This window comes from Astatotilapia calliptera, chromosome 11 (assembly GCF_900246225.1).
Source record: "Astatotilapia calliptera chromosome 11, fAstCal1.2, whole genome shotgun sequence".
In the NCBI taxonomy this organism is placed as follows: Eukaryota; Metazoa; Chordata; class Actinopteri; order Cichliformes; family Cichlidae; genus Astatotilapia; species Astatotilapia calliptera.
Window position 1 is genome coordinate 36,211,120 of NC_039312.1, and position 11,002 is coordinate 36,222,121.

General features: G+C 46.3%; 1 protein-coding gene across 1 annotated transcript in view; it reads left to right on the plus strand.

Annotated features, from left to right (window-relative positions):
* Window positions 1-11,002, plus strand: part of myo1eb (myosin IEb) — an 18,374-nt gene extending 7,372 nt beyond the window's left edge. Inside the window, exons 6-27 of the mRNA XM_026184886.1 lie at window positions 172-261; window positions 346-477; window positions 547-681; window positions 757-889; window positions 985-1,181; window positions 1,262-1,342; window positions 1,488-1,574; window positions 3,452-3,538; window positions 6,175-6,342; window positions 6,428-6,513; window positions 6,956-7,037; window positions 7,140-7,345; window positions 7,424-7,568; window positions 7,742-7,856; window positions 7,940-8,109; window positions 8,268-8,413; window positions 8,601-8,747; window positions 9,038-9,195; window positions 9,273-9,347; window positions 9,424-9,613; window positions 9,722-9,885; window positions 10,152-11,002. Of these exons, the coding sequence (XP_026040671.1) occupies window positions 172-261; window positions 346-477; window positions 547-681; window positions 757-889; window positions 985-1,181; window positions 1,262-1,342; window positions 1,488-1,574; window positions 3,452-3,538; window positions 6,175-6,342; window positions 6,428-6,513; window positions 6,956-7,037; window positions 7,140-7,345; window positions 7,424-7,568; window positions 7,742-7,856; window positions 7,940-8,109; window positions 8,268-8,413; window positions 8,601-8,747; window positions 9,038-9,195; window positions 9,273-9,347; window positions 9,424-9,613; window positions 9,722-9,885; window positions 10,152-10,228 (2,871 nt within the window). The 3' untranslated portion in view covers window positions 10,229-11,002. The remainder of the gene's footprint in view (window positions 1-171; window positions 262-345; window positions 478-546; window positions 682-756; window positions 890-984; window positions 1,182-1,261; window positions 1,343-1,487; window positions 1,575-3,451; window positions 3,539-6,174; window positions 6,343-6,427; window positions 6,514-6,955; window positions 7,038-7,139; window positions 7,346-7,423; window positions 7,569-7,741; window positions 7,857-7,939; window positions 8,110-8,267; window positions 8,414-8,600; window positions 8,748-9,037; window positions 9,196-9,272; window positions 9,348-9,423; window positions 9,614-9,721; window positions 9,886-10,151) is intronic.

Below are 11,002 nucleotides of genomic sequence, written 5' to 3' on the forward strand. Positions count from 1 at the left end.
ATTTAATAAATCGGACATATGTTAAGATTTCATTTTAAATTTATTTCTTCACCTTTTGCCACGTCGGGTCTTCCTTAGTTATATCAGAAAACGGCTGATTGTTTGTGTCAGCTGATAGTCACCATGGTTACAGATGATGTTAGCGATGCCACCCTGTGTTATCACCTGCAGCACGTCAAAGACATCATCCTGCAGTCCAACCCTCTGCTCGAGGCCTTCGGAAACGCTAAAACCGTCCGCAACAACAACTCTAGCAGATTTGTGAGTATGATAGCACACAGATACTTTGGCTGCCGCCGCGCAGATTCATAGACGCCCACAGACACGCCGCCCTTATCCCGACAGGGCAAATACTTCGAGATCCAGTTCAGCCGAGGAGGAGCTCCTGATGGAGGCAAAATCTCCAACTTCCTGCTGGAGAAAAGTCGAGTCGTCTCCCAGAATCAAGGAGAGAGAAACTTCCATATCTACTACCAGGTACTGCAATATGTGCTGCAACGTGTACTATAACTGTTAACGGAAGCTAATGCTGGCCTCTGACTTCAGCTGCTGGGAGGGGCTACCACAGAGCAGAGGGAGAACCTCGGGGTCACGACCCCTGACTACTACAACTACCTCAACCAAACGGGAACCTACACGGTGGAGGACGTTAACGACAAGAAGGAGTTCTCGGATACGATGGTCTGTATGCGTGTGTGTGCGTGTGCGTGTGCGTGCGTATGTGTGTTAAAGTGTGTGTACCTGTGTGTCTCTCAGGAGGCCATGTCAGTGGTCGGTCTGTCTCTGGAAGATCAGGATTCAGTTCTTCAGCTCGTCGCAGGAATTCTCCATCTGGGAAACATCAGCTTCAGAGAGGAGAACAACTACGCGGTGGTGGAGAGCCAGAACTGTGAGAAAGCCCCTGACACTGCAGCATGACACTATTGTTTGTTTTGTTTGTTTTTTATTACCACTTAAACCAATAAAATCTTGTCTCCTCATCAGTCCTGGCCTTTCCGGCCTACCTGCTGGGGATCTCTCAGGACGGTCTCTGCAGTAAGCTGACCAGCAGGATTATGGACAGTAAGTGGGGTGGGAAGACCGAGTCCATCTCGGTGACCCTGAACACCGAGCAGGCCTGTTTCTCCCGAGACGCCCTGTCCAAAGCGCTGTACACCCGACTCTTCGACTTCCTCGTCGATGTCAGTGCCTGCACACAGCCTTCACACTTTGTTCTGCGTTCTTTAACTGCTGCTCATTCACCTTCCTGTTTCTGTGTCAGTGTATTAATAAAGCCATGCAGAAGGAGCAGGAGGAGCTCAACATCGGAGTCCTCGACATCTACGGCTTCGAGATCTTCCAGGTACAAACACACTTCCTGTCTTAAGCCACACCTTACAAAACAATAATAAACACACTTTAACAAACTGGTCCCGTTAGATTGTTCCTGCTGATTTGATGATCAACGACTCTGATTCTTGATTAACTTTTACTTTTTTGTTTTTTAGCAAAATGGTTTTGAGCAGTTTTGCATCAACTTTGTGAACGAGAAGCTGCAGCAGATTTTTATTGAGCTCACGCTGAAGGCTGAACAGGTGACGTTGTTCTTTTTTTAATAAACTGTTGAACGCTTGGTGCACAGGTGACATACAATTATTCTGGGATTAGATTAATTTTGTGGTTGTTACTAAGTTTGACTGATTCAGCCTGACTTTGAAACTACATAAAATATAAGTGGAAAAGAGTAAATATCACATGACATTACAGGTGTTTATTGGACAAATCTTGATCCAACTATTTTCTGAGATGATGAACTTTGTCTTTGTTACTTTTGTGCGAGGAATCCAAATAATAATCCTCCAGCTTCCTCCCGAGTGACCAGCACTGACTAAAATAAATCCGTCCATCTTCTTCCACTTGTCCGGGGCCGGGTCAAGGGGCGGGAACTTAAGCAGACAAGCCCAGAAATCACTCTCCCCAGCCACCTCCTCCAGCTTGTCGAAGGGAACATCAAAGCGTTCCTACGCCAACCGAGAGATATAACCCCTCCAGTGTTTCCTGAGTCCTCCTCCTGGTGGGACATGCCTGGAAAACCTCACCCAGGTGGCCCCCAGGATGCATCCTTGTCACCACCTCAGCTGGCTCCTTTCGATGTGAAGGAGCAGCGGCTCTACTCTGAGCCCCTCCCAGATGGCCAAACTCCTCACCCTATCTCTAAGGGAGAGACCAGCCACCCCTCGGAGGAAGCCCATTTCCACAGTTTGTATCCGCGATCTCGTTCTTTCGGTCGCTACCCACAGCTCGTGACCATAGGTGAGGGTAGGGACGTAGATCGTCCGGTAAATTGAGAGCTTCATTTTTACACTCAGCTCTTTCTTCACCACGACGGACCGGTGCGGCGTCCGCATCACTGCAGCCGGCGCACCAATCCGTCTGTCGATCTCCCGCTAACTTCTGCCGATGAGATTCTGAGAGCACTGATGTGAAAGCCTTCCACCACTTGGCTACGAACAGAATCGATGACAAAGGGCAGCTCTCTTTGCTCCTGCAAAGGTTGTGTAAGGGTCAAATGGCCCGTAGAAGTGAGCCAGACACCACATACTCCTGTGGGCTGGGGTGGGTATCCTAGTATCCTCTCGGCTTGGTGCCTGTATGTTGGGGTTTCTCCCAGTGAACGAAGGGGTTTGTTCCCTGCACCTTCCTGGTGGGGAACGGGTCCTGACTGTCGTCTGTGCTGAATGACAGTTCGGAGTACCTGGTCTTCTTGGAGTCCCTGGGTGGGGTGTTTGAAGCTGCTCCACCTGGGGACTCTATATTACAGCGAGACCTGGAGGCGTGTGACTGGGAGGAACGGTGTCCCAGATCTGAACCAGCGCTGTGTTTTGTTATTGGACTTCTGTGCAAACCACAGTGTGTCCATAAGTGCACGTGGCACCAGGACGTCCTAGGCCGCAGGTTGATGATCGATTTTGTAATCGTATCACCAGACCTGGACCATATGTTGTGGACACTCGGGTAAAGACAGACACCAGAGGTGAGGGGAACCACCAGGCTGAAGAGGGAGTCGTATTGGGCGTGGTTAGCCTGTCGGACTTCGGAAGCAGCTGATCGGTACTAACAGGCCAAGCCAAATGTGGCTCGGGCAGTGGCTGAAACAAGAACTCTGGTGTGGGAGGAGTTCAGAGAGGCCATGGAAAAAGCCTTTCAGACTGCCTCAAAGAGATTCTGGCAAACCGTCAGGCGACTCTGACATCAGGCAACACTGCTTCACTGAGTGAATGCAGAGTCATTTCCCTACAGGGGATTAATAAAGTATACAAAAACCTCAGGAGGGGAAAGCAGTGCTCCGCCTGCTCTGTGTGCAGGTGGAGCGCTGCTGACTTTGACTGATAACATTGTCGGACAAACGTCAGGGACCTCCTTTAAATAAACAGACTAAATGTGAAGCCGGATGTTGCTGTTATGTCTGCAGGAGGAATACGTACAGGAGGGAATCAAATGGACTCCCATCGAATATTTTAACAACAAGGTGGTCTGTGACCTCATCGAGTCCAAACTGGTGAGTTCGCAAATCACTGAACACAGCTCTGATAAATTTAACAAGTACTCCTCTCCATCTCTGTGTTTTTATTCTTGTACAAACATTACTGACATTAATCATTTGTTACATCATTCAGAACTGCAGCAGGATTTACACTCCATCTTGAGGGTCAGTTGCCCCCCGAGTTGATTCTGTCTGACAGAGGATTTAGCTCCTCCCACTTTAACCCCACCTGCCCTTTAAGCTAATGTTTTTTGTCATTAGCCATCTTCTGGAATCTGGATAGGGCTGAACGATATATCGCATTTGCGATAATATCGCGACATGATCAAGTGCAATTTTCTAACCGCAAAGGCTGCGATTATACTCTGGACATGTCCAAATTCATGGGCTGCATCCTCCTGAGGCCGCATTTGTAGACCGATTACGTCACAGCGACGCGCCGAAGGCTGTCCGAGAACGGCACAACTCCCGGCACATCATTTTCAGATCACCGCGGAGTTTCGCTGCTCGGGTTAAACGTAATATAAATAAGTCACTTAGACAACCTAAAAATGTTATTGTTGGGCTTTTTTCAGTGTTTTGTTTGTTCGTGAGTAAATCGGTTTGGCTGAGATTAAAGTTATTAGATTAGATAAAATAAAACTTTATTAATCCCCCGGGTGGGTTCCTCCTTGGTTTTCACACAGCTGACTAAACGTCAAACAGAAAACTTATTAAACAGAAGTATGAGACAGTCGAGAATTTACACCAGTGTCTGGTTATATTTTAGATAGCAAGAAGCAGACGGCCGAGTTTATTAAACTCCACCGAGACAGCGGTGACGCTAATCAGAACTAGACCGTCCAATTTCACGCCTTTAAAATTTAAAGGCGTGTTTGTGTGTGTGTTTATACAATTGCTATTATGTTTGCACTTTATGTGTAATGTTACTGACTGCAGAGATCAGTAAGATGTGTGTATTTTTTATTTATTAGTTTTATTTATTTAATATTATTTTTTAATTGAATGACTGTCTAGTAGTTCACAGATGTCGAAAAACTGAGTGTGGTAAAGCCACTGATTTTGTTTATGTATATTTCTGCAATCTGCACATTGCACTGACTTTCATTTTAATGTTTACACCAGGGTTCCTTGTCAGCACTTTATGCTCAGATGTTTGTAAGCTAAAAATAAACTATTGTGTATGTTCAAATATACTGTTGTGATTGAAGAAGTTAAATAAAAATGTCAGTCATCAATTCATGCATCACCTCATGTCATCATAACAGAGGTCTGTCTTCCAGGAAAGAACAGTTTAAAATTAATGTAATATAGTATTGGCCATACTATATGATGTATTGCTTGTCTTTGTTTAATAATACAGAACACAAATACCTTAAAAAATAATCGCATATCGCATCGCAATCGCAATATTGGGGCAAAAAATCGCAATTAGATTATTTTCCATAATCGTTCAGCCCTACATCTGGAGAGGGGTGGCCTGCTCATTTTATAATACTACTGCAATTTTTACTCATGTAAAGGATTCCTATCAAAGTGTGCGGTCTGTTAGACTCAGGGACCCTTCAGACTTCTTCGTGAATGTGAGCCAAAACTGCTTTTAAATACTCTACAACAAGTAGGCCTGCAGAGCGAGAGCGAAGTGCTCTAATAGGGTGATATGGTACTACAAGGTCATTAAGATCAGATGGGGCCTGATTATTTAAGACCTTGTATGTGAGGAGCAGGATTTTGAATCCTGGATTTAACAGGAAGCCAAAACAGGAGAAATCTGCTCTCTCTTTCTAGTCCCTGTCAGGACTCTTGCTGCAGCATTTTGGATTAGCTGAAGGCTTTTCAGGGAGTTTTTAGGACTTCCTGATAATAATGAATTACAGTCGTCCAGCCTGGAAGTAATAAATGCATGAACTAGTTTTTCAGCGTCACTCTGAGACAGGATATTTCTAACTTTAGAGATGTTGCACAAATGGAAGAACGCAGTCTTACATATTTGTTTAATATGTGCATTGAAGGACACGTCCTGGTCAAAAATGACTCCAAGGTTCCTCACAGTGTTACTGGAGGCCAAGGTAATGCCATCCAGAGTAAGAATCTGGTTAGATACCATATTTCTAAGCTTTTCAGGGCCGAGTACAATAACCTCAGTTTGATCTGAATGAAGAAGCAGAAAGTTAGCAGCCATCCAGGTCTTTATGTCTTTAAGACATTCCTGCAGTTTAACTCATTGGTGTGTGTTATCTGGCTTCATGGACAGATAGAGCTGGGTGTCATCTGCATAGCAGTGTAAATGTATGCTATGTCTTCTAATGATGCTGCCTAAGGGAAGCATGTATAATGTAAACAGAACTGGTCCTCAAATATTACTCTCACTTTTGTATTTATGGTGAAAGTCGAGTGTTTTTAATTGAGTATTCGTGGGCGTTGAGTTTTAATTAACAGATAAAGACATCTGCTCTTTACAAGCTTAAAAACAGTGTGTGGCTCGTTTGGCTTGTTTGGTCTCTTGATGCAGCTATGATATTACCTGAGTACAGGTGAGATTTCTGCTGCTTGTAGGAGCTGAACTCTCAGTTTTGAACAAACTATAAGTCAGACTATATAAAACCAAATTCAAACAGCTGTATTTTCAGTGAACACCCTCTGTTTTGCAGAATCCTCCTGGGATCATGAGCATCCTGGACGACGTGTGCGCCACGATGCACGCTAAAGGTGAGGGGGCGGATCAGACCCTGCTGCAGAAATTACAGGGACAGATTGGATCTCACGAACACTTCAGCAGCTGGAACAAAGGATTCATAGTCCACCACTATGCTGGAAAGGTCCTCACCTCACCTGTATACCTGTCAGAGTTTTTAATGACCACATCTGTCTGTGTTTACTGACCGCACCTGTGTCTGTGGGCAGGTGTCGTATGATGTCAGCGGGTTCTGTGAGAGGAACAGAGATGTGTTGTTCAATGACATCATCGAGCTGATGCAGAGCAGCGAATTGTAAGTACTCTGTGCGTGGATGTGGGATGTTTTAGGAGCCCCTGATGCAAAACTGCAGTGAATAAACGCGTCAGCTTTGTCAGGAATCCTGTTGTCAGCAGACATGGGCAGTGTTACTGTAATCTGATTACTTTTTTCAAGTAATGAGTGAAGGGTTTAACATTGCAAAAAAGTAATTAGATTACTGTTACTTTCTCGTTAGCACGCTGTGTCACTGGGTTACTAAACCGTGATTTTGTTTGTGAGAGAGTCTCATGACAGTGACGTAAGCGCGTGTGGCGTCCATGGCAACAGACACGTGCAGATCAACAATGGATAACATGGAGAGAGTACAACCATGCAGCGTTCAAAGCGTGGAAGTAATCACATTACTAAGCTGTGTGTGTGTGTGTGTGTGTGTGTCTCTGACACAATCCCTTCTCTGTGGTGTGTTTGTGGGCAGTCCGTTCATCAGAGCTCTGTTCCCTGAGAACCTGGAGGCTGAGAAGCGAGGGCGACCGACCACCGCTAGCAGTAAGATCAAGGTGAGAAAGCTGGAGGTTGGACCTCCACTAAGAATTAAAATGACAGTGAAATAAGCAGCTTTGCCAGGTGTGGTTCTCAGGTGTGTGTTCACTGCCCTCTAGAAACAAGCTAATAGTCTGGTGCAGACCCTGATGAAGTGCACCCCCCACTACATCCGCTGCATCAAGCCCAATGAAACCAAACGCTCCCGGGACTGGGAGGAGAACAGGGTCAGACACCAGGTGGAGTACCTGGGCCTGCGAGAGAACATCAGAGTCCGTCGAGCTGGATATGCTTACAGACGAGTCTTCAATAAGTTCCTGCAGAGGTCGGAGGTCAATCATGGTTAGGATATTTAAGCTAATGGGACGAAGTTAAGGTTCTAACTCGTACTGCCGTGCTGCAGGTACGCCATCCTGACGAAGGAGTCCTGGCCTCAGTGGAGAGGTGATGAGCGTCAGGGAGTGCTGCACCTCCTCAACTCGGTCAATATGGACCAGGATCAGTTCCAGCTGGGGAAGACCAAAGTCTTCATCAAAGCTCCCGAGTCGGTAAGAAAAGCTCAGCAAGTGGTTTAACTGCAATCAGGAACGCTGAGATTCAGCACGCCTGAGGTAGAACCTGGTACCGGGTGTCGGCGCTGTGGTCCGCTGTCACCCACAGTCATCTTGGCCTGTCAGGGCCTGGCTCCGTTTGTCATAATGGTGTCGCTTCCTCTCTCCAGCTCTTTCTGTTGGAGGAGATGAGGGAGAGGAAATATAACGGGTATGCTCGTGTCATCCAGAAGGCGTGGCGCAAACATGTTGCTGTTCGCAAATACGTCAAGATGAGGGAGGAAGGTAAGATTGTTTTTGATAGATGGGTTAAAAAAACTCTGAATCTGAGTTTGTTTTCAATAACTTTTAATTCGTGTTTCCTCTAGCCTCTGATGTTGTGCTGAACAAAAAAGAGCGCCGCAGAAACAGCATCAACAGGAACTTTGTGGGTGATTATATCGGGACCGATAACCATCCTGAGATCAGACAGTTTGTCGGCCGCAGAGAGAGAATTGATTTTGCTGACGTCGTGGTGAAATATGACCGCAGATTCAGGGTAGGAACCCAACCTAAAAGCAAAACCACAGGCCTAGATCTGGTTCTGTTCTCCTGTTTGAACACGTCCTCGACTGGAGAGTGTTTACCATCATGTCTGATAGAGTCCCTGAATATTTCTTTCCTCTTGGAAATGTTGCTTTTTCTGTTGTTCCACAGTCCGTGAAGAGAGACCTTATCCTGACACCAAAGTTCCTTTACATGATTGGTCGCGAGAAGGTGAAACACGGTCCAGATAAAGGTCAAATCCAGGAGGTTCTCAAGAGGAAGATTGAGATCAACAAAATCCAGTCTGTTTCTCTGAGGTATACCATCAGAACTGGGAAAAACTACAATTAGAACCAAAAAATGACAGCAGAGCCAGATTAGTACTTTCCACTGGGTCAAAAAGTAGAACTGGAAATAGAAACATGAAGCTATTAGAAGATAGCAATTGTTGTATAGCATTCAAAATATTACTGCCTTTCTCTGACCTACCTTTCTGTTTGTTAGCACTCTTCAGGACGACTTCTTCATCATCCATGAAGAGGAGTACGACAGCGTTCTTCAGAGTGTCTTTAAAACTGAGTTTCTGAGTCTGCTGGTCAAACGTTATGAGGACAAAACGCAGAGGAAGTTGCCACTAAAATTCAATAACCTGTAAGTTTTAAACACGATCTGTCGTTCTCCAGCATACCTCATGCACTGTATTTAAAAGTGAAGCTAGCCGCCATGGCCTCGCCCTTTGGCCACCCAAGTCTCCTGATGAGCATTTTCACTGTTGCCATTTTGGTGTTTTGAGACAAGCAAGGAGTCAAACTGCACAACCAATGAACGTAGTTCCTGCACTGAGAAACCAACACTTAAACCCAGGTTTAACAATGAGTCATCAGATCTGACCGGTACTAACCAAACACTGCCTCTATCTCTACACTTCTCTCTCCGTCCAGCCTGGAGTTTAAGGTGAAGAAAGGTGGCTGGGGTCCGTTCAGCTCCTCAGGATCCAGACAGATCCAGTTCCAGGTGGGTCAGGGTGACGAGGCAGTCTTGAAGCCCAGCGGAAAGGTCCTGCAGGTCTCCATCGGACCGGGCCTGCCTAAAAACTCCCGTAAGTTGTGACTTGACTTAGTCACCAGCGTAACCTCTTGTCCACTCGGCATTACTTCCTGTCTGTTTGTCGTCTAGGTCCCACCCGGAAAGACAACCGGAAGAGCCGCTACATGGGAAACCGTGCTCCACCCAGTAACCAGCAACACTCGGGTATCAGCAAAAACCAAGTTTCAGGTGTTTTCACGACTTCTTAGAAGACTCTTTTGACGTTTCTTATTCTCATCAGCATCTCGCTCCAGAGGGAGTGGAGCCCTGAAGGAGGGCAGCGCCTACTCCAGAGGCTCGTTGCTGAGACAGCAGTCTAGCATGGAGCAACCTACCCTGCCCCGCCTCCAGAACCAGCGTCGCCATGACAGTCGTCCCCATCAAAACCAGGATATGGGCTTTATGGATGTTCCCGATCAGGGTGCCGCAGGGTGAGACCGCTTGGAGTGACCCAGTGTTATGAAATAACTGTGGTCACCAGTATGACCAGTAAACGGACCATCCGTAAATGACTAGTAATCCCTGTTTCTCACCTGTAGGGTACACCGGCGCCGTTCAAAGGAGGTGAAGCCTCCTCCTGGAGCGGGTCGACCCAAACCGAAGCCCCGAACTCCTCACTGCAGAGCTCTGTACGCCTACGATGCCCAGGACACCGATGAGCTTAGCTTCAATGCTGAGGACCTCATTGAGATAGTCACTGAAGGTAGTACCCATACCCCACCTTGTATTGATGTTACTAGATATCACACACCTTGTTAAACAACATTAAATGTAGTTGCACAGTAGTACTAAAACAAAGAGGGATTTTTTTCATCCAGAATCGTAGTTCCCACAAGGACCGTGCACGGTCGCGTAGTTCCCACAAGGACCGTGCACGGTCGCGTAGTTCCCACAAGGACTGCGCACGGTCGCTTAGTTCTCTTGCTTACCTGAATGTTTGTCCTACGCATTGTTTTTCCATTTCCACAGATCCATCTGGTTGGTGGTTTGGTCGCTTGCGGGGCAGAGAGGGGATGTTCCCTGGAAACTATGTGGAGAAGATCTAGACCTCGATTCCAGGGGTCAGAGGTACCAACCTGCTGCTGCAGCTGGGGTCATAGGTCATAGGAGCTTTCAACACATTGGTTGAGAGCTAAAAGGAGGCTGACTGCTGAAGATGGCGTGCTAACAAACAGCTGCACTGTACCCAGAGGTGAAAGGTCAGGGTGTGGTGTGCCGACATGCTGACTCCTGGACTCCCAATGTCCCATTAACGCTGCATACAGGTTACATGTCCCCATAAAACTTCGTTTTCACAGTGTCCTCGTGTGACTTCAGTCTCTGATCATCTCAGGTGGAGCCCCGTATATCTGACAGTTAATTGGTGTCCTCATTCTGACACACTGCATGTGCTAGATTTTTAAATTCCAGTTCAAAGACCTTCCATCTTTCTGGTCTACAAGAGATGGAGTGAGAGGAGGGCAGCAGGAGGCTGCATCACGGCTTAGAGTTGATGGTTAACCAGTGTTGTACAAAAATGTGAATAACTAGTTTAGCCAGGTAGTATTCATGAGGCCGGTCAGTGAGGACAGCAAGGTTTATTCATCTGAAGTCCATCCAGTGCCCCCTGCAGCCTGCAGTGTTTATTACAGCCCTGAAATAAAACAAAGTGAGCACAGTGGCAGATTTAAAGCCCTGTGCAGTATTTGTCATTAACAGAGCAGATGAACAGACCCTGAACGTCACACAGGAGCTTTGATATACAAATAAAGGTATTTTATTTGTCTCATCATTAAAACGGAAATATTTTTTACCTGAAATAAACAGATGTAGATGATCAA